At 35.4% G+C, this 27923-nt stretch overlaps 1 protein-coding gene across 5 annotated transcripts in view; it reads left to right on the forward strand.

Moving 5' to 3' along the window:
* Positions 1 to 27923, forward strand: part of KLHDC10 (kelch domain containing 10) — a 65756-nt gene that overhangs the window by 5798 nt on the left and 32035 nt on the right. For 4 of the 5 annotated variants that reach the window (XR_014266843.1, XM_082473089.1, XM_082473090.1 and 1 more), the window contains exon 2: positions 23274 to 23360. The exons of the other annotated variant lie outside the window; for it this stretch is intronic. Coding sequence is in view for 3 of the 4 variants with exons in the window: in XM_082473089.1 (XP_082329215.1) it covers positions 23274 to 23360 (87 nt within the window). In the remaining variant the exon portion in view is untranslated. The remainder of the gene's footprint in view (positions 1 to 23273; positions 23361 to 27923) is intronic. 5 annotated transcript variants of the gene reach the window in all.

The following is a 27923-nucleotide window of genomic DNA, read 5'->3' on the forward strand; positions in this document are numbered from 1 at the left end:
GTTTATCATTCTTATTCATCTGGTTATATTTTTTGTTCATTTTTCTACTGGGATGTTTAATATTGTTTATAGGAGCTCTGTTTTACGGAAATTAGTTGCCTTGGTTATGTGTTGCAGATATTTGTCACAGTTTCATTTAGCTTTTAACCTTGTTTATGGTATATTTTTTCAGCAGAAATTAAAGTTTTTTTGTAGTTGTAATTATTAATCTTTTTTTGGATTTTAGGTTTTTTTGTCATAAGAAAGGCCTTTCCTATTTCAATATTATTTCTAATTAAAATTAAAATTCTTGTGTTTTTCCTGGTAATTTTATCTTTTTTTAAAAAAATTAATTAATTATTTATTTATGGCTGTGTTGGGTCTTCGTTTCTGTGCGAGGGCTTTCTCTAGTTGTGGCAAGCGGGGACCACTCTTCATCGCGGTGCGCGGGCCTCTCACTGTCGCGGCCTCTCTTGTTGCGGAGCACAGGCTCCAGCAATTGTGGCTCACGGGTCTAGTCGCTCTGCGGCATGTGGGATCTTCCCAGACCAGGGCTTGAACCCGTGTCCCCTGCATTGGCAGGCAGATTCTCAACCACTGCGCCACCAGGGAAGCCCTATCATTTATTTTTAAGTTAAGTTATTCATACAAAATTTAAGTTATGTAAAGTATTCAGGTAGGAATTTATTATTCTTCTAGGTGGCTACCCAGTTATCACAGTATTGAAATATTATCTATAGGTGTGCTTAGTTCCTACATATAATTTGGCATTCTTACTGGACTTCTTATTGTGTTTCATTGATCAGTTTACCTATTTATACCTAGTGACCCCATTCTTTGATTATAGTCCTCTCTCATTCTACTTCTTGGAGTTTTCCTGAATATTCTTTGCTTGTTCTGTAAAACTTAGAATTAGTTTATCAAGCTCCCCTTCCCCATCTTTTGGTATTTTTATTGATACTGCATTATATTTGTAGATTGATTTAGAGATCATTGACATCTTTTTGAGGTTCAGTCTGCTGTTCAGGAACAGGGTGTACATTCATTTCTTGTTGTTCAAGAGTTCTTTTGTAGCCCTCATAACATTTTAAAGTTTTTTTCATGTAGACCTTTCACATTTCTTTTATGTTTATTCCTGGTGTTTTATCTTTTTTGTTGCTATTGTAAATGGGGTTTCTATTGCTATTATATCTTTTATCTTGTTGTTTGAATATGGTAGTGCTATTAATTTCTGAGTATTAATTTTGTACCTGGCCACCTTTGGAATTCTCATACTATCTGTAATGGTTTCCCAGTTGTTTTTCTAGGGTTTTGCAGTTAAATAATCATATCATTACCAAGTAAAGATAATTTTATCTCCTCCTTTCCAGTTTTTATACTTATTTCTTTCTTTTGTCAAATTGATTTGGCTAGTACTTTCCAAAAATATTAAACGATAAGATAGTAGTGGATCTTTGCCTTATTCCTGACATCAATTCGAGTTTTTTTTAGTGCTTTCCTATTAAGATTAGACCTGACTTTAGGTTGAAGTACACATATTATGTTAAAGTAGTCAGCTCTTACCATTTTATTAAGATTTTTTAAAATATGGAAGTGAAATTTAGCCTCTGTGGGAATTATGTAATTTTTTTCCTTTGGTTACTATTGTGGTGAATTGTACTAATAGACCTACTATTACTGGACCATCCTTGCTTTCCTGAATCAGTTCACTTTGTTATTATGTATTATTATTTTAAAACGTGCTGCTGGGTTCTATTTGGTAAACTTTATCTAGAAATTTTGCATCATTCTTCTTAAGCTAAATTGCTTTGTAGTTTTCTTTTATGTATTTTATCTTTGTTAGATTATGCCACTTTCATAAAAATAATTTCAAACTTTTCTTTATTTTTCTATGCTTTTTTCTTTTTCTTTCCCTGTCCAGTTAAATGGCATTGAAGTTAAAGATTTGGTTGAATTGCCTGTGAAATTACTTGGACCTTGAGTATTTTGGGGGGAGAATAGCTCTTTGACAATTATCTCTTTACTTCTATGATAATTCGACTGCTTATAATTTATATCTTTGAGAGGAAGATTTGCTAACTTATATTATCCTAGAAAATAATCCGTTTCATCTAAGTTTTCAAAATCATTTGTGTGAAGTGAGCAAGATACTCTTTAACGATTAAAAAAAAAATTTCCTGTGTCTGTGACTACATTATCACTTTACTCATTATCACTTCTTATTTTGTACATGTGAGGCCTTGCCCATTTTTTGTTTGTTTGTTTGTGTTTAGAACCAGCTCTTGGATTTTTTTTAAATAAATTTATTTATTTATTTACTTTTGGCTGTGTTGGGTCTTCGTTGCTGTGCACGGGCTTTCTCTAGTTGCGGTGAGCGGGGGCTACTCTTCGTTGTGGTGCACGGGCTTCTCATTGCAGGGGCTTCTCTTGTCGCGGAGCACGGGCTTTAGGCGTGCAGGCTTCAGTAGCTGTGGCTTGCGGGCTCAGTAGTTGTGGCTTGCGAGCTCTAGAGCACAGGCTCAGTAGTTGTGGTGCACGGGCTTAGTTGCTCCATGGCATGTGCGATCTTCCCAGACCGGGGCTTGAACCCGTGTCTCCTGCATTGGCAGGCGGATTCTTAACCACTGTGCCACCAGGGAAGCCCACTCTTGGATTTTTAAAAAAATTAGTTCTATTATTTTTCTCTTTTTTCTTACTTATTAATTTTTTCTTTCATGTTTTAAATCCTTCCTTTAGGTTTCCTTTGGTTTATTTTGTGGTTGTTTTTCTCTCTTCTTATGTTAGATGCTTAATGTTCTTTTCATTCTTTCTAAGTGTTTAAATTATGAGTTTTCTTCTGAATACTACTTGAGTTGTGTCTTATAGGTTGTAGGCTTCTTGTAGTTATTTTCTAAATATTTTGCAGTTCAATTATTTATTTATTTTCTTTGGCACAATAGTGGTTAATCCTTTTAAACTTTAGCATTTCCATTCCTGTGGTTTTAGTAGCTTTATTGAGATACACTTCACATACTATACAATTCACCATTTAAAGTGTTCAGTTCAGTGGGTTTTAGTATATTCAGATTTGTGGAATTATTACCACAGTCAATTTTAGAACATTTTCATCACTTCAAGAAGAAGCCCCATGTCCTTTAAGCTGTCACTTCCTTATCCTCCTATTCCCATCCTCCCCTACCCACTATCCCAGCTCTAAGCAACCATAATCTACTGTCTGTATAGATTTCCCTATTAGGGACTTTTTCATATAAATGGAATCATAGAGTCTTTTGTGACTGCCTTCTTTCCCTTTCCATACTATTTTCCAAGTTTATTCATTTGATGCAGGTATCAGTACTTCATTCCTTTTTCTGGTTAAATAATATTCCATTGTATGGATATATACCACATTTTGTTTATCCGTTGATGGAAATATAGATTGTTTTCGCTTTTTGTCTATTATGAATAATGCTGCTGTAAACATTTGTGTACAGATCTGTCTGTGGACATACATTTTCGTTTCTCTTAGGTATATACCGAGGTATAGAATTGTTGGGTCATTTCGTAACTCTGTGCTCTATGTTTAATCATTTCAGGGACTGTCAAACTGTTTTCCAAAGTGGCTGGAATTTTACATTCCTACCAGTGGTATAAGAGAGTTCCAGTTTCTTCACATCCTTGTCAACACTTGTTATCTGACTTTTTGATTTCAGTCATCCTAGTGGGAATGAAGTGGCATCCCATTGTAGTTTTTGATTTGCATTTCCCTGATGTCTAATGATGTCAAGCACTTTTTCTTTTTCTTTTCTTTCCTTTCCTGCTTTCTTCCTTTCTTTCTGGTTTTTTTTTTTTTTGAGGTATGATTGACATTGAGTATCTTTTCATGTGCTTGTTGACTAATTGTGTGTCTTCTTTGGGAAATGTCTATTAGATCCTTTGCTTAATTTTTAATTGGATTATTTGTCTTAATAAAGACAATAATAATTGAATTGTAAGAGCTCTTTGTATATTTTAGGTACAAGTCCCTTATCAGATATATGATTTGCAAATATATTTCCTGTTCTGTGGTTGTCTTTTCACTTTCTTAATTGTGTTCTTTGAAGCATAAAAGTTTTAAACTTTGATGAAGTCCAATTTATCTTATTTTTTTTCTTTTGTTGCTCTTGCTTTTGGTGTCATATCTAAGAATCCTTTGCCAAATCCAGGGTCATGAAGAACTCACACCTGTGTTTTTTTCTAAGAGTTTTAAAGTTTTGCTCTAACATTTATGTTTTGATTCATTTTGAGTTAGTTTTTATGTTTGGTTTGTGGTAAAGGTTATCTTAACTGACTGTCCTGTGTGCCAGCATCATTGTTGAAAAGACTGTTCTTTCCCCCATTGAATGGTCTTGGCATTCTTGTTGAAAATCAGTTGACTTTAAACATGTATAAGTTTATTTCTGGATTCTTGATTCCATTAATCTATAATATCTGTCCATGTGCCAGTACCACACTGCCTCTGTTACTGTTGCGTTGGAACAAGTTTTGAAACCAGAAAGTGTGAGTTCTCCTACTTTATTCTTTTTTTTTTTTTAATATTTATTTATTTTTTATTTGGTTGCACCGGGGCTTAGTTGCGGCTTGCTGGCTCCTTAGTTGTGGCTCGCTGGCTCCTTAGTTGTGGCATGTGAATTCTTAGTTGCAGCATGCATGTGGGATCTAGTTCCCTGACCAGGGATTGAACCCCAGCCCCCTGCATTGGGAGCGCAGTCTTATCCACTGCGCCACCAGGGAAGTCCCTCTGCTACTTTATTCTTTTTCAGGTTTGTTTTGGCTATTTTGGGTCCCTTGCAGTTCCATATAAATTTGAGAATCAGCTTGTCAATTTGTATGAAGAACTCAGCTGGGGTTCTCATAGGGATTGTGTTGAATCTGTACATCAGTTTGGAGATACCACCATCTTAATAATGTTAAGTCCTTTAATCCCTGAACATGGGATGTTTTTCCATTTATTTGGATCTTCTTTAATTCTTTCAACAATGTTTTATGGTTTTCAGAGTTTGTTTATATCTTTTTTTGGGGGGGGGGTGAAAACAGTATTTTTAAAAAATTTTTTTATTGGAGTATAGTTGTTTTACAATGTTGTGTTAGTTTCTACTGTACAGCAAAGAGAATTGGCTATACTTATACATATATCCCCTCTTTTTTGGATTTCCTTCCCATTTAGGTTATATCTTGCTTGCCTTTCTCAGTTCTGTTGTCCAGGTCCTTTACTGTGTTTTCAGCAGTGTCTGTACTCCTTTGTGCTACTTACAATGAAGATTTCATTTCTGCATTGGTTTTATTTTTTTCCTTCCATTTCTTTTCTGCTCTCTGCCTGCTAATATTTCATCTTTCTCTATTATCTATCTTCCTCAAGTTAGAATCACTTAAGTCTTTTCTGCCCCTGAAGTATCATTAATTTTGGTAAAGCTTATTGTCTTCCACCTCCTACCACCACCACTATAAAAGGAATACAAGCTCTCATAGCAGCACTATTTACAACACCCAAGATAAGGAAACAACCCAAGTGTCCATCAACAGATGAATGGATAAAGAAGTTGTGGCTTATATATACAATGGATTACTACTCAGCCATAAAAAAGAATGAAATTTGGCCATTTGCAGCAACATGGATGGACTTGGAGGGCACTGTGCTAGGTGAAATAAGTCAGACAGAGAAAGGCGAATACTGTATGATATCACTTATATGTGGAATCTAAAAAAACACCTCAAACTAGTGAATAAAGCAAAAAAAGAAGCAGACACAGATACAGAGAACAAACTAGTGGGTACCAGTGAGGAGAAGGAAGTGGGGAGGGGCAACATAGGGGTAGGAGATTAAGAAACTATTAGGTAGAAAATAAGCTACAAGGATATATAGTACAACATGGGGAATATAGCAAATATTTTATAATAATTATAAATGGAGTATAATCTTTAAAAATTGTGAATCACTATATTGTATATCTGTAAAATATATAGTATTGTATATCAACTATACTTTGATTTAAAAAAAGGAATACAAGCTCATTATTAAAATTTGGAAAATATTGAAAACTTGAAACAAGGGGAAAATCATCTATAGTAATTCCACATAAAGACAACTGTGTCAACATTTTGATATTTTGCTTTCCTTTTAGTTCTTTATCAGTGAATTATGTTTTATTTAATACAATATAAGTAAGTACATATTACTAGTAGCAACTTGGGATTCTCCTAAAGCTGTTCTATATTTAAATGTTTTACTCATAAACACTTATTTATGTTTTCTGTTATTTTATCAAGTAGAATCTGTTTCTTCTCAATTTATCATATTAATAACCTTTTAGGCTTTTTTCTAGCTGATGTGCTATTTTACTTCTTTCCTTCACAGCCAAGCTTTCAGAAAGAATAGACTCTCTTGTTTAATTTCTTTTTTTCCTCTTCAGTCTATTGCAGTCTCACTTCTACCTCCATCATTCTACTCAAGTGCTCTTGGTAAGGTAATAACTTACCTTAATCCATTAGTATCTCTTCTTAGTCTTCATCCTACCCAGTTTCTCTAGATTTTGATTTTGACTACCTCCCGTACTAAAGCATGGGAATACATAACTAGACACAGTCTGTATTCCTAAAGAGCTCTTAGTTACTAAAGAGCTCTTAGTTATCCTTTTTAATCGCTTGAATTTCTCATTAGTTTTTCTTTATCTGCCCCTTGGTATTGATATCCAAGAGTATATGTTAGTTTGTTTGTTTCCCTCCTTATTCTTATGTTTTCCCCTGGGTGATATCATTACTATCCTGACAACATCCAAATCTGTCTCCAATCCAGACCTCTTTTCCTAGCCTGTTTGCCATTGCCACCCAAGTGACTGATGAGTGCCTTAAATTCAGCATGTCTGAAAACAATTTCATTATCTTTCCTGCCAAACCTGTTCTTCCCTTTATGCTCCTAATTCTAATTTAATGTCTACCTCATCAGTTTAGTGAATCAAGCCAGAAATCTGAGAATCACATTAGAGTCCTTTCTTTTGTTCACCCCTTATCCAATTGGTCATAAAGTCGTGTCAGTTTTTCCTCTTTACTCTAACTTTTCTGTCTGTCCTGTTCTACCTCTCCAGCCTCGCCATTTATGTCTTTCATTTTATATTTCAGCTATAGATCTATTTGCCGTTAGTTGCCTTAAATTCTTGGAAGAAGTTAGGTTGGGAGAGATTTTTTTTTTAAGTTGCAGTTTCCTGCAGTACCACACTGTGTCATGATTCTGCACATAACAGTTTTTCTTCCTAGATTGCCATTCTCCTACTGTCTTCTAAGACCCACCCGAGTATACTTTATACAGCTTTTTTTCTATTCTCTCTTTTGATACAAATAAGTTACTTGTACTGAGTAGTTACTGTGTGTCTGCCTCTGTTCAAGGTGTTTTGCAGGTATTAATTTATTTAATCCTCATAACTTTGTGAGGTAATTAACTTTCTCATCCCCTTCTGTGATGAGGAACTGAGGCTTAGAGAGAAGCTACAGAACTTGCACAAAGTTTATACAGCTAATAGATGTCAGAGTTAGGATTCAGACCCAGTCTGTTAGACTTCACAGTCCATGCTATTGTGCCTCTTCTTTGTGTCACCACCTTCCTTTCTATTTACAAAGGATCACAGTAATTACACTGAATTGCAAGTATTTGTTTTCACACTTATCTGCTTACTAACAATGGGCTTCTTAAAGACAAAAATAATATCTTATTCTCTTGTCACCTTCCACAGAGACTAGAACACTGCCCCGCTTATAGCAGACTTTTACTAAATGTTTATTGAATGAGTTAGTAATTGTCAGTGTCTATAGTTATTCATGCAAAAGAGTTGAGTTTAGATTATTTTACATTACATAAGTCTAAATACACTTTTTTAACCTAGGAATTTAACACATACAATTTTTGTGTGGTTTTTCCAAATACTTTTTTTCCAAGTACAATTTTATGTTTAGTATTATCAGAAATAGTTGTTGCATCCTTCCACCTGTGCCTTGATTCCATCCCTTCCTGCCTTTTCAGAAAATTTACATTTTTGTCACTTATCTGTGTCTTCAACCTCATTCTCTCCATTAAATCATCCCTATAGCATTTGAGCTTGCTCAAGCTTTATATCTCTGGTCTCTCCCTTTTCTTTCATAATCAAGTTCGTGAAAGCATTGACTAGAGTTGCTGTCTTCATTGCCATATCTCCTCATTGTCTTTGAAGTAGCTCTTGCTAAAGTCGCAAATGACTTATGTGTTGTCAAATCAAGTGGTTGATTTTCAGTCTCCATCTTACCTGATCTCTCCTCATTTTGAAACGTCCTTTTTCCTTGGCTTCCTTGGCATCAGGTCTGGTTTTCTTTTTATGTGTCTGGCCTCTCATACTTAGTCTTCTTTGTTGATCCTTCTTCTGTTACCAGAGCTTTAAGTTATTGGAGTTCTCAAGTCTTGGTCCCTTGCCTCTGCCCTTCTTTTTCCACTTATTTTAGGTATTCTCTTCCAAATCCATGGTTTTCATTTTTCATTCATATGCTAATAAGCAAGGCCACTTTGTAACTTCTGCCCAAATCTCTCTTGAGGGCCAAATACTTGCTTTCTCCATGTCTCCACTTATATGGCTTTTACCCCTCAAGTTTATCATGTCTAAAACTGAATTTGTGACCTTTCTTTATTCTAAGAAGGGGAGCTATTGGACAGTTTTAAGCAGGGGAGTATGTGATGTGATTTACATGTTTTAAAGCTCTCTCTAATTGCCGGGTGGAGAATGGATTGTGGGAATTGGTAAAAGTGAAGCATCAAGGCCATTTAGAAAAGTATTGCAGTAGTCTCCTAAAAAGATGATGGTGGTTTGGAGTAGGGTACAGTGGTATAGGTGGTGAGAAGTCATTGAGTATGAGATATATTTTGAAAGTAGCATTAACAGGATTTACTGTGAAATATGAAGGAAAGAGAGGAATCAGGATGACTCCAAAGTTTTTGTCTTGAGCAACTTGATGGATGATAGTGTCATTAAATGTGATGGAGCAGACTGAGAGAAGCAGGATTGTGAGGGGTCAATCAAGAGTTCTGTTTTGGCTGTGTTAAGCTTGAGATGCCTGTTTGACCTCCAAGTAGAGGATATAGGGAGGCAGTCTTCATATATAAATCAAACTCAAGGGAGAGGTGGAGGCTCAGGATATAAAGTTTGGAATTCTTAGCATACAGATGGTATTTAAAGTCACTGAATTAGGTGAGATCACCAAGAAAGATTAAATAGAAATAGCGGCAGAAGACTATAACTCTTGAAGGTGAGAAGGAAAGGAGAAGCAAGTGAGGAAGGTCAGTAAAATAGGAGGAAAAGCAGGGCTGCTTGGTTTCACGAAGGCCAAGAGAAGAAATTGTTTCAAGGAGGGAGAGCTCACCTTGTCAGATGTGCCTGAGAACTTGAGTAAGATAAGGTTCTAAAATGGTGGACTCTCTACTGCTATCACTGCAGTACTGTAGTTATCATTGTGGGTGTAGTAGGCTTTTGTGGGGTGGCCTAGGGACTTACTAACTGTATGTAACATGGGAAACCATATTCAGAATTTCAAATCACAAACTGACATATAAATTTAGAATTTTGAAATGCAGCCTAGTTTTTAATAGCCTGGATACTTTTTAAGGTTCATTTTGTTTATTCTCCCTGAGCTATTTTTAAGACCATCTTTTTTTTAAAAAGTCTTTAGTGTTTTGAACCCCCAGATCATTAGACTGTTACCAGAATCTATACTGGGCAAACTTGTAGAACACATAAAAGTTATGTTCACTTAAATATGTAAATATGATTTCTTACTATTGAACTCAACCTTCCCTGCCTGTCATTTTTTTTTCATTATTTTTTTTTAAACTAAAAAACACTGCATAAACATGATAAATCAAATAGTATACAAGGGAGACAAAATCTCTTTTCTCCCTAGATCCTTGATTCTCTAGTCTCTCCCCAGAGGTATCATCTGTTAGTTTCTGGTGTATCTTTCCAGAATTAGAATTCGCATATATATGCATATAGGTGTATGTTAACGTTATTTTTAAACAAATTAGAGTAGAACATAAAGTATTCTTTCTGCACCTGCCCTTTTTTCTTCTTTTTTTTCTTTTTACTGAAAATATATTCTGGGGACTGTTCTATATTAGTGCATTTAGATTGATCTGATTTTTCTTAATGGCTGAAAGTATTGCATTGTATGGATGTACACTAATTTACCAGCCACACAAATTTAAAAAATAATTTTTATTGGTGTATAGTTGATTTACAATGAATGATGTGTTAGTTTCAGGTGTACAGCAAGGTGCCAGCCACACAATTGATAGATATTTAAATTGTCTCTGGTCTTTTACTCTTTAAAAACATTGTGCAATGCATAGTGATAAATATTGCCAACTTACCCTTTAGTGTCTGTGTTTTTAAAGTTTTCTTCAAGTTACAGAATTTTAAAACTCACGCTTATAGTTTATCTCTTTATCTTACTCAGCTTTCCCATCCAGCTAGTCTTTAAGTCCTTGTGTTTTATCCCCAAATAATATTCTTAGCTAAGCATTTTATAAACATTTATTCATAACCTAATGAGGAGTAGGTAATGTTATCGTCCCCTTTTCATAGAGAAAGAAGCTGAGGCCCAGAGGATAAGACATTGTCCAAGGCCATATAGCTAGCAAGGGACAGAGCCAGGATTTGGATACAGGATTTGGATACAGCAGTGTGGTTCCAAAGTCCATGCTTTTAACCACTGTGCTGTCCTCGTCTCTGTTGCCTGTCCTTCTCAGTTCTGCTGTAATTCAGGCCTTCACTGCCTCAAATTATTAATATAATACAGGTATCCCCTGCTTTACAAAGTTTGCTTTACGCCACTTCATTTTTAAGAAGGTATCTGTTTTCACTAACTGAAAGAAATCTGAAGAGGATTTTCACTTTTATAAAAAAAGGTGAAAAGCAAAAATTGGTTCAGCGTTTGTTTTGCAGCTAGCTGTTATAGAGGCAGGGCGCACCCCAAGCAGCATGAGTGGCCTTGCCAAGCTCCTTGCCTGGGAACTACTCATCATCTCAGCATCAAGCCGTATAGCTTTGCACTGTGTCTGCGAGCATCTGTGCTTTTTCAGGGTTTATTTTGTGCATCGGTTAGCACAAAGGTAATTAAGGTAATTGCTTCTGCGCATTACACCATTTCGACTTAGGAAAGGTTTCATTAGGAACACTCTACTTTAGGATAACGGGAAACCTGTAATGTTTTTGTCATTCTCAGTCTTCCTGTTTCATTCTATATACTGAAAGAAGATTAATCTTCCCAAAGCATAACTATGATTATTGCTTCCAGGATCAGAATCCTTAGTGGCTTCCTGTTGCATTTAGAATTCAGCTCGATCTAATACTCTTCCTTTTTATATATGCTATACTGTCAGTGAATTTGCTCCAAGCTTTATCTAAAGTGTGATCATTGAGTTTGTCTATAAGACTAGATAGTGAAATTAGAAGTAATTAAGCCAAAAAAAAAATGAGGTAGATAGTCATTGGAGTTGAATGGTGCTTTTTGAAAAAGTTGTTTCCCTTTTTACCCACAGGAGTTCTTGCCATATGGTTTCATCAGCAAACTGTCAACTCAGTTAATTTGAATCAGATGTGTAATTGATCAAACCAAAGCCAACCGCAAACATCTTGGTGTCACATAGAATAAATTCCTTAAAACACACACAAACACACAAACTTGATGCAGGAATATGAATTTTATAATGTGAACTGTGTACCTTAGAAAGAGGTAATGTATTTAGCTTTAATAACGTGCATATACAAAAGAAAACACTGAGAAAACCATTCAGGGAGAGAAATAACTTCTTAAAGCTACATCAAAATCTTCTATTCAATTATGATTTTAAGTCCAAAGCTGATCTGTGCACTTACAGAAAAAATGCTTCAATGCAAATGTTCTTGTGAAATGTTATTTTTTTTTTTTTTTTTTTTTTTTTGAAATGTTATTTTTTGAAATTTTTGTTTCTGAGTAAAGAATAGCTGTTATTTCTGAATATAATGCTTCATGCAAACGTCTTACTAGAAATCATGTGTACTTTGGCTGTATTCATATCTGGCATTTTTTGGTTTTGCATTTAAGATGTTCTTATTGGCTCTCTGCTTTTTACATAACAGGATTATTATCAGTTTCTCAGGATAGCTCGTTTCTTAATATTAGACTTTTTAAAACAGTTCTTAAAATATCTGGTATTAAAAATTTGTTATTTAGTGAATGTTTTGTTGCTTTTTGCCAGATTTAGTCCAACACAAGTTCTCATTGCCTTTGGTCAAGTCTAGGTATTTTTTTTGGAAGACACTGCAGTTGCCAACAGAAAATGGCTACCTGAGAGAAGGGAAAGTGAGTTCATATAGAACAGCTGTGTCTTCACTTTCAAAACTGATCACTTTTCTAGTTTTAATCAAGGAACAGAATGAATAGCAAAAGTAATAAATGACATTTCTGGATACAGTCATTTAACTATTAGAATTTGCAGATTTCCTTCTCTTTAGTTTCTCAGTTTCACTTGCAGAAATAGGGTGGACTCTGTGCCTCTAAAGAGCTACCCATCTTTGGTGCTCCTTAAAGGAGGGAGGTTGCAAAATTTTAGATCAGCAGGCTTTGTCAAAATGTATTGATTTAAAAATCTGTTTTTCATATTTAATCTCCTACATCTATACTCACCCAGTATATAGTCTTTTTTTTTTTTTTTTCCTCCCTCAGGGATGTTTTTGGGGAGAGAGGTTATTCTCTGGAAACTCAAGTTATAGAGTACAAGAAATCCAGGAGCAAGAAAAGGTCAAATAATGTAGTCTGGCTCTTTGAGTGAATTAATACTATAAATTTTTATTTCAGTATAATTAAGATTCAAATACCATAGTTGTTAGTAACAAAACTGATTGGGTTATTTTCTAGGGTTGTAGGATATATTCTATATGCTTTTTTTGTTTGCTTGTTAATGAAGTTCTGCTTGAGATAAAAAGGAAGGAGGCAATATTGAATTAAGAAAAACAGATCCTTTGGCTATGGTTTACATTTCAAGACAGGCACACATTAACACAACATTGTAAATCAACTATACTTCAATTAAAAAAAAAAGAAGACAGGCACATTGACACAGGTAACATAGAGCACAAATGCAGACTTTTTCTTTTAATCTTAAATATGGAAAACAACCTATAAGGAGTAAAAAAAAGTTTTAAGATTGACTTTTTATTTTTCCCTTTTCCCCTCTTCTAAAATTCCTTAGAATCATAAAATACTAAAATTGAAAAAGACATTGGAAGTCATCTTGCCTTATCTTCCAGCCAGTGTGGGAATCCTTTCCACAATAGCTCTAATCTTTTTTTTTAACCTCTATTTTAAAGAGGTCTACTTATTTTGACCTCTTAAATTAATGGGCTGCCTATTTGTGGAGAGAGCTGTCAGATTATTTGTTGCCTCTAATTGTTGCCTTAAATTCAGCTGCAACTTCATGAGTTTCTCCCAGTTGTGTCTTCTGGTAGAATATGGAATAAGGTTATTCCTTCTTCCATTTAACTACCCTTTGAGAACAATTATAACATTCTGGGTCTAAATTCTTTTAATTTTTTAACTTGGAGTCCCTCAATTCACAAGTCTGTGAATAGTCTTCAGAGGATTGTATCATATGTAAAATTGTGAGCATATACGTGCATTTTTCTGGGAAGAGAGCCAATAATTCTTATTAGTCTCAATAGAACCCGATTCCCTACCGAAGTTAATATACCAGACCTACTGGGATGGACCTGATAATCTGCTTTTTTTTTGTTTTTGTTTTTATTTTTATATTTTTTAATAAGCTTGCAACGAGCCGTCTAGTCAGCATCCCAGGAACCATTGCACTGGGTAAGTTCTAAGATTCTTAAAGCATTTCTGATTCCACTGAAAATTGTAGAATTTTTAGAGCTTTAGAGACCATCTAGTATACATATAGTTTGTGGTGTGCTTATAGTTAATTTTTCCTATCAAAAGATTAAACTGGTCCCAAAGGGTGGGGTTTTTATTTAAAACTTTATTTCAAAGTCTTGGCAGCCATTCATAAACATTAGGAATGTGATGGCGCTATTTTAAGTCAGGAGTATTCCTAGAATTTTTGTTTGTTAGTCCCGATTTAATATTTTAATCTAATACAGGTTTATGAATTATAATACTTTTTGATTAATTTTTAATCTGTAAAATTTTTAGCCTCTTTCATTTTTACTATTTCTAAGGAAAGATAGTATAACTTAGAATTCAGTCATTTATGAACAGTGGTTTCAGTATCACATCTGCCTTTTGGAACAGTTTGAGCCTGATACAATTCCTCCTGTGCTCTCTCCCTCCCCCAAAGACAAAACTACTCACCCTACAAGGCTGTTTTTTTTCAGTAAAGTCATACTTGAATAACTAACGATATAAACCAAAATGACAAAGAATATCTTAAGGTTTGAAGATGTCTCTCAGTGTGCTGTGATTACTTCATTTTTATAGGAGGAAAGAAGTCTATGATAGACTTAATAGCCCTTAGTCATAGCCTTCATAGCCCATAGAAGGCTATGACTTACTATGGTTTTTATTCTTTTTTTTAAATATTTATTTATTTATTTGGTTGCACCGGGTCTTAGTTGTGGCTCGCGGGCTCCTTAGTTGCAGCTCGCTGGCTCCTTAGTTGCGGCACATGGGCTCCTTAGTTGAGGCTTGTCAGCTCCTTAGTTGCAACTCGCCAGCTCCTTAGTCGCAGCACACGGGCTCCTTAGTTGTAGCATGCAAACTCCTAGTTGTGGCATGCATGTGGGATCTAGTTCCCTGACCAGAGATCGAACCCGGGGCCCCTGCATTGGGAGCGTGGAGTCCTATCCACTGTGCCACCAGGGAAGTCCCTGGTTTTTATTATTATTATTTTTTAAAATTTATTTTTGTATTTATTTTTGGCTGTGTTGGGTCTTCGTTTCCGCGCGAGGGCTTTCTCCAGTTGCGGCAAGCGGGGGCCACTCTTCATCGCGGTGCGCGGGCCTTTCACTATCACAGCCTCTCTTGTTGCGGAGCACAGGCTCCAGACGCGCAGGCTCAGTAGTTGTGGCTCATGGGCCCAGTTGCTCCGCGGCATGTGGGATCCTCCCAGACCAGGGCTCGAACCCGTGTCCCCTGCATTGGCAGGCAGATTCTCAACCACTGCGCCACCCGGGAAGCCCTGGTTTGTATTCTTAATTAAGTGGCAGTATAATGATACCGTTGGCTCTTTGTATCCGCGGGTTCCGTATTCATGGATTCAGCCAACCTCGGATCAAAAATATTTGGGGAAAATAAAAGTTCCAAATAGCAAAAATTGAATTTGCTGCACTCCAGCAGCTATTTACAGATCATTTACATTGTATTTACAACACTTACATAGCATTTACATTGTATTAGGTATTATAAGTAATCTAGAGAGGATTTAAAGTATGCTGGAGGATGTGCGAGTAGGTTGTATGGAAACACTTAGCTATGTTTTAGAAGAAGGGACTTGAGCGTCCTTGGATTTTGGTATCCTCAGGGGTCCTGGAACCAATCCCCAGTGGATACCAAGGGATGACTGTATAGTGGAGAATAATACCAGAATCTTGGGAGAGGAGAGCAACTTCTTTAGGGAGTTGGGAGAGTGTACCTTTGGTTGAGAATTACTGCCATAGTATTCATTCATTTAACAAGTATTTATCAAGTGCCTCTGTTAGACATACTTTTTCAGGTCCCAAATTGAATTGTGACTATGAGCATTATTGTGAGTGGTTAAGAGTGATTTGGATCCAAACTGCATGGGTTTGAATACCAGAGTTTTTACTTGCTTACTTAGCTAAGTGACCTTGGTCAAATTACTTAATCTCTCTATGTCTTAGTTTTCTCGTCTGTAAATTGGGGATCATAATTTTATGTAAGAGTTGTGGTGAGGATTTAAATGAGTTCTTAGAACAGTATTTTTATTAAGGAATGCAGCTGTTTTCACACACATAAACATACATATATATAATGCCATGACTAATTAAACCATAACACAGTACAATATTGCACTGTAATTCATATTTTGGTTTGTATTAATTTATACACCACTTTGTTTCAAAAACGATTTGAGACAGAACCAAAGCCTCCTGAGGAATACTCTATACCCGAGCAGCACAGCAGAACTAAGATATGGGTTCAGATCTTATCTTGAAAGGCAAAGGCAGAAATTTAAAAATGAGTGTATATAAGTGCTAGGAATAGATACTCAATAAATGTTATTTCTCTTATGTTTAAAAGAAAGTCATTCACTTAACAAGTTGGTCACTGCCAGCCCAAAGTGTGCCATGGTGCATGTAGACATAGTTCTGTGAGTACATTGGGCAGCAGAGTGCAGGCTGGATTTTAGTCCCCATTTAGCCACTTGGCATGGAGCTCTCGTGCAGTAAGCAGTCTGCACAACCGTGCAGTGATTCTGAATACAGTGTTAATTTGCTTCTCTTTTGAAATTCTTTATAGATACTGAATTGTATAATGCAATAGGACCATATCACCTAAACCAGAATTCTTAGATCATGTTCTCTATCAATAGTTCTAATTGTTAAAATATTCATAATTGTTTCAGATATGTCATTTTGAATGCAATCTGCCCCATATCAACATAGTCAGGTTTTTTTTTCTCTACATTTTGGTTTTTATTTATTTAATTTTTCATACTTTTCACTTTGAGGTATTGTAGATTTATAATGCGATTGTAAGAAATAATACAGAGAGATTCATACACCCTTCATCCAGTTTCCCAGATGATAATATCTTGTTACTACTGCACAGTAACACAACCAGGAAATTGACATTGATACCATCAACTTACTTTACTCAGATTTCATTAGTTTTACATGCATTAATTTGTGTGTCTGTGCATGTGTTTGTATTGAGTTCTGTGTAATTTTATCACATGTATAGATTTGCATGGCCACCTAGACAAGATATGGAACAGACCCATTTACAAGGGCCCCTCATGTGCCCTTGTTTAGGCACAGCCACCTCCCCCTGGCAAGCCCCTGGCAACCACTAATCTGTTCTCCGTCTCTATAATTTTGTGATTTCAATAATGTTATATAAGTGGAATCATGTAACCTTTTGACATTGGCTTTCTTTATTCAGCATAATTCCCTTGAGAGCCATTCAAGTTATTGCCCCCATCAATTGTTAGTTCATTGATAACTGAGTAGTCTGCCATGGTATGGATGAACCACAGTTCATTTACCCATTCTGATTCATTGGAAGGTTGTTGCCAGGTTTTGGCTATTATGAATGAACTTTCTATGAACATTTATTTATTATTTTTTTAATCTTTTTAAAAAAATTAATTTATTTATTTTTGGATGTGTTGTGTCTTCGTTGCTGCACGCGGTCTTTCTCTAGTTGCGGTGAGTGGGGGCTACTCTTTGTTGTGGTGCGTAGGCTTCTCATTGCTGTGGCTTCTCTTGTGGAGCACGGGCTCTGGGCGCACAGGCTTCAGTAGTTGTGGCACACAGGCTCAGTAATTGTGGCTCGCGGGCTCTAGAGCGTGGGCTCAGTAGTTGTGGCGCATGGGCTTAGGTGCTCTGCGGCATGTGGAATCTTCCCGGACCAGGGCTCGAACCTGTGTCCCCTGCACTGGCAGGCGGATTCTTAACCACTGCGCCACCAGGCAAGTCCCTCTATGAACATTTACGTACAAGGTTTTGTGTAAGCATAAGTTTCTTTTTTCCCCCAGTTGGCTTGGTGTTGAATTTTATCAAATGCTTTTTCTGCATTTATTGAGATGATTGCATAGTTTTTCTCTTCATTCTGTTTTTGTGGTGAATTATACTGATTTTTGAATGTTATATCAGCCTCACATTTTTGGAACAAATTTCACTTGGCCATGATATATTATTCTTTTTATGTAACTTTGATTTGATAATATTTTGTTTAGAATTTCTGTGCCTATGTTTATAAAGGATGTTGACCTGTAATGATCTTTAATGTCTTTATCAGATTTTGATATCAGGGTTCTACTAGTTTCATAAATGCGTTTCTCTATTCTCTGAAAGCGTTTGTGTCTTCTTTAGATGTTTGGAGTGAAGCCATCTTAAATTTTTTACATAATACTTAAATTTATATTTTCTATCAGTATCTGTATTAATCACCTTCTGTATCTTTCTTCTGAACAAGACAAGGACTTTACCATTCACCTGCTTTCCCTTCTCCAGCCCTTCTTCTTACCCTCATAATTATTCCTGTCGGTATCACTGAGATTACGGTTTTGAATGTTAGTAAGCTTTTGTGTTTTGTTTTGTTTTCCAGTCAGCACTTATTTAAACTTACTTTACTGATTTCTCTGCTTACTCTTTTCTTATACCTTGATTATTATTCTTGGATTATTTTTTTAAATTCCAGATGTATATCTTTGAGTAATTCGTTCACTAGAACTCTGAGGGAAGCAAAAATTTTGTGTCCTTGTACATTCAAAAATGTCTTGGGAATTCCCTGGCCGTCCAGTGATTAGGACTCTGCACGTCCACTGCAGGGGGCACAGATTTGATCCCTGGTCAGGGAACTAAGATCCTGCAAGCCATGTAGCATGGCCAATAAAAAAAGAAAGTCTTAATTTCACTCCCCCAGTTGACTGAGAGTTTGAGTAGATATAGAATTCTAGGTTTAAAAGTATATCTAGTTGTCCCAGGGCCATCTGTTGAAAAGACTATGTTTTCCCCGTTGAGTAATCTTGTCACGCTTGTCAAAAATCAATTGACCATAAGTCTATTCTATGGGGATATATGTATATGTATAGCTGATTCACTATGTTATAAAGCAGAAGCTAACACACCATTGTAAAGCAATTATACTCCAATAAAGATGTTAAAAAAAAATCAATTGACCATAGATACATGGGTTTACTTGTAGACCCTTCAATTTCTGTCCCATTAATATACATGTCTATCCTTATGCCAGGACTACAGTTTTGAATACTGTTATCTTTTCAGTAAGTTTTGACACCAGGAAATGTGAGTCTTCCAATTTATTTCTTTTTCAAGATTGTTTTGGTTTTCTGGTTTCCTTGTGTTTCTGCATGAAGTTTCAGATTAGCTTGTCTGTTTCTACAAAAAAGGCAGGTGGCGTTTTGATAGTAATTGCTCAATCCCCTTTTATATCTTAACTTCTTAAAATGCTTCCCACCTCTTTTTCCTTCTATATTATAGTCTGGTGAATTTCTTGGCTCCATTTGTTAGATTACTAATTTAATTTGTTCTTTATTTTTTTCAATCCTTAATTAGTTTTTTTATTTAAATGATCAAAATTTAACTTCTAAGAGTTCCAATTTATTTCTTTTAAAATAAATGTATTATCATCTTGCATATCTCAGGACAGTAATTGTACCAAATCTAAGGTTTTATTCTATTTAATTTGTCAACTCTCTTTCTTTGGGTGTGAGTTCTGCTTGTCACATTAATAACTTTTTCATGTTTGAGTCTTGGTTTTGTGCTCATTCAACTTTATTTGAGAGTCCTTGTTAGCCTTCCTGTGAATGTTACATATGTTTATTGCAGCAGGTCTCCACTGACTGGGTAGAGATGGAATGTGCAGTGAGATAGAGTGTACCAATTGCCAGACTTCTTTAGTGTCTGTCCCCTCTTTTTCCTGGGATTTAATATCCACCCAGGGCTCTGTCCTGTCTTTCTGATCCAAGGGTTTATACTCATTGTTCCTACCTGGGGAGTGACACCTTTCTTGTTTGATGCCACTGTTCCCATCTAGGAGCAAATTATGTACCTCTATTCTATAATGCTTGAACCAAAATGGTAAATGGTGGGACAGGTTGACCTGCTGTGTAACTTCCATGCCACCCCCTAACCAGTTATGCTGTAAATTCTATAAATTATTTCAGTTCTTTCTGCTGTCTTCCACCTCTGGGCTTAGTTTACTCTGAGGGCTGTTCAGATCACTTGCAGTAGCCCTCTACTCTGGGTGTATAGCACTGTGGTTTCCTTCTTTAAGCTGATTCTGTCAGCCTTACATCTTTCAGTGATTGACTAAGACCATTTCTTGCTTTCTTTTGATTATATATATATATATATTTTTAAATGGCTTTTGTGTTACTTGTGGGGCTTTGGGGAGAGGGGAGCTTGCTTGCAGTGTGCTCAGCCTACCATCTTGACTGTCAATGACTATGTCATATTTATAGTGAAATAAATAAAAAGGAAAAATTGAAAAGCTAGCAAAAAATAAAATATTGATGAAATGATTGAAAAAATTATGGTTTTGAAGAGTATAAGCAATCACAAATGAACACTGGCATTCAAATATATAAAAATTAAAGCTTCAAGAACAAAACTTCAGGAATATATTTACATGAAATTGGAGAGGCATATATGTGCTATGTTGCTGGTTTCTCTTTTTTTTCTGCTCTTTGGCTGAAGGAAGAAAACATGGATTCTGAAGTTAGTGCCTACTTTGCGTGAATAACCTCTGTAGAGTCAACATTAGCCTATGCCTGTGACAGACTTACGTTGGTTGCTGAGAGAAAAGTAGGCCAAAGATGTTTGACAGAGCTCTGAGAAAACATCAAAAAGGATTTTTGATTACAACTTTGGTTCAGTAATTTTCAGTATTACTCCCTCACTGTTATCTAAATTTGTTTTATATTTTTCCATTATAAAATAATATGTCTTAGAATTTTTGGATAATATAAAAGGGGTGATAATCCTCAACCTGAATCATAACCACTGTTAATACTTTGGTATGTTTCTTTACAGTATTTTCTTATCATAGCTTCAAAAAAAATTAAAGTAATACGGTATTGTTTTTTTTTCCAGTCCAAAAGTAATGCCTACTCAATGAGAAAGCTTGGAAAATAAACACCAGCACTAAGGAGAAAAAAACAAAATCACTCATTATAACTGCCCAAAGATATCCACAATTAAAATTTGATGTATATCCTGCCTGTATTTTTCATGAATATATACTTTTTTCTTTGTTGATATGGTATCATGCGCTACTATTTTGTACCTTGCACCTTTCATTTGCAATATATTGTGAATGTTTTCTCATGTTAGTAAATATTCTTGTATGTACTTTTTTTAGTGGTACGTAGAATATGAATATATTTAAATATGTTTATTTAGCATACCTAACCATCTCCCTATCATTGGACACTGAAAGTGTTTCTAATTTTCTGCCATTATAAATAATATCGTAGTGTGTATCTTTGTCCATACATCTTTCCATGCATCTATGATTATTTCTTTAGGAATAAATTCCTAGAAGTGGAATAGCTGGGTCAAAGGGTATGTACATTTTAATGCTTTTGATACATAAAATGTCAAATTTTAAGCTAATCACTTGTTATATTCTGTCTTGTATTGCTATCTAATTGTTTTATGTGTTTGTCTTGTCTCCCTAATTAGAATATAACTTCTTGAGGGCAAGGGAAGTTTCTTATACATCTTATGTATCCTTTGATAGTGTGGTGGACAATGTTGGACTTATGAGTGATCGACAAATATTGTATTGATTTAAAGCTGTGCTTCTCCAGTCTTTGGATGCCATAAACCTATAAATTTAAATATATGTATATTTTGGGGATACACATAGGCTTGCAAATTTTTTATTTTTCCAAGAAAGAATATTAAAAAACAAAATCAAGTACCATATTCTATCACCTTCATCTCTTAAAATAAAAGAAGATTTAACAACAAAAGTTTCTAATTTCTGAAAAAAGGACAGACTTTTAAATGGAACATTTTAGCATTTTTAAAAACTCATTGGCTTGTCCATATTTTTCTCATTTTGTGTTGGACTGGTGAATCTTCACCTTAGCCCACCAGTGGTCTGTAGACCAGCATTTGGGAACTACTGATTTAAAAGACTTGGAGGATTAATAGATAAACCCTTTTGCAACCCTTTTGCAAAATAATTCTTTCCCTTGCTCACGAGTCTGTCTCCGCCACAATATTTAGTATACATGTGCAGGTAATGCTATTTCATTACACTGAATTTATGTATCTCTATGTACAAGTGCTATAGTAAACAGACCAGACCTTGCTGATGAACATCTCAGATATTTCCAGTTGCCAAAACCAAAAACTATATTTGCTTTCCAAGGAATTTGAGACAGGTTAAGTGTGGTATAGTAGAAAGAAGGCAAGTGTTAGAGTCAAACTGCCCAGGCTTGACTCCTGGCTTTGGCATTAAGTCAATTTTTTTTTAGCTTCATTACTTGTAAAATTAAGATGATAGTATCTTCCTCAAAGTGTTCTTATAGCCCCTGTTATAGCAATTACTTCACTGTAATGTAATTATTAGTTTAGGCATCTGCCTTCCTCACAAGACCATGAGTTCTTGAGGCTAGGAGTCATATCCTCCTTTGGCTACTGTGGAGCCTAGTCTAGGGCTCAAGGCATAGCAGGTGCTTAATGAAATGACTGTTGAATCCATACAGGGTTGTTATGAGGATCAAATGAGATAATACTTGTAGAAGCTCTTTGTAAACTTTAAATTCTGTACCAGTGTTAATTGTTTTTATTGCTTGTAAGAGCTGTCTTTGGGAGCTATCAAACCTTTGGGAAGAGACAAAATTATCCCATTTAACACTTCTACTATGCTTTGCATTTTTCTTCTATGTTATAAGAAAACAAGTTTTAATTGGGGTTATTGTGCAGTTAATTTGCTTCCTGTGAAGGCAGAGGAATTTCCTTTTTTTTCTCCCCCCACAGTGTAAGTGTCATGATATAAATGTTTGTTTTATTTGGTTGCTACCACAAAATTTTAATTATAGCGAGATCAGCTTATTTCATACTTAAAGAATGGTGCCCATTGCTTTATCCTCTTAACCATATAACTGATAAAAGAATACCAAACCTGGAAGAGAACAGGAGCCTACGTTATGCCAAATTAATTTTAGTCAGAGCTCCCTTTTTAACATTCACCGACTTGTAAAAATGTCATCGTTTCTAATCTGTTTATAAAGCTCCTGGTGAATTTTTGCCACAAGATGGCATTGGTGATTATTGAATGCATGTCTATTGAACAAGAATTCCGAAAAATGGTGCACATAATTGTTCTTATTCTTTTGGGGATGAGTTGAAAACCTTCATCACTGCTTATATATTAATTAAATTTTGTTTTGACTTCCAAAACAGGGTTAAATGCTACTTTACATCACTTCTTTCTGTATTCAAGTATTGTTTTGTTTCCTGTTTTTCTGTCTTTATAGCTACAGTTACTATGTATTATTTGCCATGTGTTGTATGTGTCTGACTTATTGCTGATAATTGTGGTAACAGGTAAGAAGAAAATACGATGGGACCCAGTTAGGAGGCGCTTCATTCAGTCCTGTCCCATCATAAGGATCCCTAACAGGTTTTTGAGAGGTGGGTGATAACTAGCAAGAGATCTGTGCTTCATATGGGTTAAAGGGAACTTTGAATGAATTTTCTAAACTCAAAACTCTGGTTTTTAAAAATTGTCTAAACAGCTAAAATTGGATGAAAGAAAATCTAGAATTTAATTTTAAACCTGTGTTTCATAGTTACCACTGTTGGAATTGTAGTTATAAGTTTTAGGAAGTTAGAATCACTTAATGTGTATTAGGTGGTAGAAATAAATCATCTCATTGATGTCAGTATTACTCTACTGTAAACATATTAAAAAGAACTCTGAAAAATTTATAAAATATGGGGTATGGGAAATAATTTTCTAAATATGATTTTAAGAAATAAATAAAATTTATGTGACTATAAAACTAAAAACCTCATGTCAGAAACCATAAATAAAAAGATAAAAGGGGGAAATATTTGTAACAAATGGTTAATATCATGAATATATAAAGAGCTCTTGTAAATCAATAGTTTAAAAGCAAATACCCACTAGAAAAATAGGTAAAAGAACATGAATAATCAATTTGTAAAAAAGAAAGATCAATAAATATGAACAAATGTTTATTTTCACTATTGTTATAAACATAATTAAAATAATAAGGTTATCATTTTTACCTATTAGATTGGCAAAGACTAAAAATAAGAATACTCAGTGTTGCAAGGGTATGGGGAAATGAAGCTCATATATTGGAGGAAGTGTAAATTTGACACAGCCTTTCTGGATTTAATTTGGCAATATGTATCAAAAGCCTTGAAAATGTTCACATCCTTTGACCTAGTAATTCTTACTTTTAGAAATGTTTCATTCTTTCTATTTTTTACTTCTTCTAGTAAAACATAGTCCCTACTGAAAAAAGAAAATCTCAGAAGAGGGTTGAAAACTCTGGTTCATACTATTTTTCTAGATATAATAAATTGTCAGACAAGCGTTTTTAATGTTATAGTTTAGACCTTATTATTTATAAGTCAGTGTATCTAATTTTGACTGAAGAGATTATTTTTAAAAAAAACAAAAAGACTAGAAAAAAGACCTGCAGCTGCTAAAGATGTTTCTATATCTAGTGCCTAACCTATTTTTAGCGGCCAAGGTCCAGATCATGAAAAAAATAAAATCTTGCCTAAATGGGTCAAGATAAGATACTTAGGGTGCTATGCTACCTTTTATTTTATTTCATTTTATTTTATTTTATTTTATCATTTGACCGTGCCATGTGGCTTGTGGGATCTTAGTTCCCTGACCAGGGGTTGAACCCGGGCCATGGAAGTGAAGAGACCAAGTACTAACCACTGGACCGCCAGGGAATTCCTGCTATGCTACCTTTTAGCATAAATAATTTTATTGATAGAAACTAATAGGTAATTTTAGTGTTATGTGACAAAAAAACCATTGTGCACACGTAGCCAAGCAGTACATCTAATTTGATAAAGTTTTTTCTTTTTTCTATTTAAAAATTAGAATGCTAATTTTTTTATTTACAATGAGAAGGCTAACTTGGGGGCTGACTAAATTTAAGTATAAGAAATTGTTTAATTAGGATGTAAAATTCAATATAATACCAGTTTTGTACAAATATAAACATAAAAAACAAAGGAAATAGTGAAATAACATTATATCTGGATGGTGGGATTTTATTTTCTTTATATTCTCTGTTTTTCAATATTTTAATCATGGAAAAAAGAGATTAGCACAGGTAAGTTTCATATCTTTGGTTATTTTCATAAGCCCTAAATTGCCTCAGAAAATTGCTGAGGAAGATGGTCTCTGACAGTGCTGAGAAGAGTGAGGCGGGAGTAAACTCAGCATTAGCAACAGCAAGATCACCAGTGACCACTTCTAAATCAGTGGCCTTGTCTTAGTCCTCACCTTCTTTGACCTGTTTGTAGTGTTTGATCTGTTGACCACCTGTACCTTCTTAAAGTTTTCTCTTCTTTTGGGTTATACTTTGCTGTACAATCTGAGATGTTTTCTTCCTGCCTCTTTGATTGTTCATTCTGTTTCCTTTACTGGCTTCTTTCTTCCTACTCACTAAAGATGGGTATTGCTCCAATGTTCTGTCCTCTCCATTATCTCCTTTGGTTATCTCATCAGATTTCACAGACTTAACTAACCTCGTTCGTTCGTTCGTTCATGCTTTCATTCTTTCAGTATTTTTTGATTGCCTCCTGTGTAACAGGCTTTGTACTAGTTCAATCATCTAGATTATAGAGAATCCAGTAAAGAAACAGTTACAGAATAATTTGAGTGTAATTCTTTGTGATAAGTGTCCTGATGAGGTAGTGTGGTATGGGAGCACACAGAAGAGGTACCTGACTCAGCATGTGGGAAGGACAGGGGAAGATAAGTAGCCATCAGGATGACTTTTCAGAAGAAATGTATTGAGTAGTCTGAGTATGTGTTAACAGGGGAAGGTTGGAACATCTCAAACCACAAGGACCAAACAGCTTAAATAAAGGCAGTTAGGCAAAACAGAGCACGGTCTTTCAGAGAACTGTAGGAAGTTCGGCAGAGTGGGAAAGAGTGTGGAAAGAAGAAGCTGGAGAGGGCCCAGATCAAGTGGAGCACCACCCAAGGGGAGTTTTTAGGATCAGTTTATTTAATTAATGAAGAGATTTAAGTGGAAGACCAGTTAGGGTTATTAGAGTTATCAAGGTGAGAAATGATAGAGGCTGCAACTAAGGTAGTTATATTTAGTAGGAATAGAGAGTAGGTAATTGATTTGAAATATAAGGAAGTGGAATTAGATGAGACTTGATGACCAATTCAAGAGGAGGGAAAAGTCAAGAAAGCTTCCAGCTTTCTGTGTGGACCATTTTCTCTTTACCAGGTATTATATAGATGGATGGAAGAGCAGATTGAGGGAAAAAATGATAAATTCAGTTTAATCTCCCCAAGCCAGTAATAGCATATCCTTGAACACTCAGTCTACGAGTTATTTCTAGAGAAACCTCCTTGGAAGGCTTGTCTCTTTGTTTTGATTGCACCCTCTGTGTATCTGCCTGTATCATAACACTTACCACACTGAATTATAGTCATTTGTTTACTTGTTCCTGCCTGCCATAGACTGTAAGCTCTGTAAGGGCAGGGACAGTGGAACAGTGCCTTTCATTTCTTTATCTCCAGTTTGTAGCACAGTGCATGTAGTAGGTATATCATATGTATTTGAGTTGAACTGAATTATTTGTAAGGCTGCTGTCAGGGAATAGGATGGGACTAAAATTTTAGTACATTCTCAACTTCTCTCTGGTGGTGGTGACAGTAAACTAATAAGTTGCTGAGAATACGAAAATGCTATTTAGTGTTTCCTTAGATTTTTAAAACAACTTATCTATACTTTTGAAATTGCCACTTTCAAGCCTCTCGTTTTGGGACTCCTACACATTATCTCTTTTGATTCTGATTAAACAGTTTCATAGGGCTCATTTTCTGTCGCTTGATTCCTTCGCTAGATCCTGCATATTCTCTAAAAGATGTTGCTACCCATTATAAGTGGTGTGAAAACAATATCAGTGTAGTGAAAACAGTGTGTTTTCATTACAAAATGATAGACCGATTACACCCATTTACCCTCCTGTACTTCTCACTTATTACTGAAAATGACAAAGCAGACCTACAAAAAAGAATGAATCATAATTATATTGAAAAACAGAAAAGGGAGGCTTTGAAGCCAGATTACCTATGTCTGAATCCAGGCTGTGCCATTTACCAACTGTGTGACTTTAGACAAGTTGCTTGTTCTTTTTTTTTTTTTTTTTTGCCTCAGTTTCCTCATCTGTAAAATTAGGATGATGATAATAGTACCAACCTCCTAGGTTTGTTGTGAGTATTGAGAGGTAATATGTGCAAAGCACTTAGAAGAGTTTTTACGTCTAGCCAATGTGTTTTTTTCCATAATTGAAAACTTTTATTTATCAGAAACAAAGTCAGCATAACGAGCCAAATTAATTGCCTTAACTCTAGCTTGTCAACTAGCTAAAGACCAGGATAACAGATATTTATACTGACAGTCTGTTTAGCCAATGTTGACTTAATGTTAGCTGCTGTCATTCTTGTTATCGTTATAATACCAGAAAATTTGAGGAATTTCAGGGTAACAGAAAGCAGTTGGAATTCTAATGATTGAGAAACTAGAACAGAATAAAATGCAACCCCAAATAGGTACTCCTGCTGCATGCTGGAAATCAGTTAATTTCTTAAAGAGCTCCTTTCCTGAAACTCAAGCCTAGAATCAGCAAGTGTAGGAGGAGGGAGCAGGTAGGGGGAAGATGGAACATCAGGGCAAATAATTAAGGGACTGCCTTCAGAACTGTCATTTCTCCTACTTCTCTCCCTCCCTCCCTGGCAATGGCATTAGTTCTAAGATAAAGCTCTAAGAACAGTTCTTCAAGCAAAGTAGCAGATTTGTTTAGGGGGGGTTGAACAGGCAGTGCTTTCATGGACTGGGATTGGAAAGAGTGTGCACACAAAGCAGAGCTTTAGGTAATGGACCTCCACAATAGATTGGATGAGGAGGGTGGAATAGGGGGAGCAGAAGAAAGCAAACTCCACCGAGGACTGAT

The sequence above is a fragment of the Balaenoptera physalus genome, assembly GCF_965194825.1.
Source record: "Balaenoptera physalus genome assembly, chromosome: 8".
Taxonomy (NCBI): Eukaryota; Metazoa; Chordata; class Mammalia; order Artiodactyla; family Balaenopteridae; genus Balaenoptera; species Balaenoptera physalus.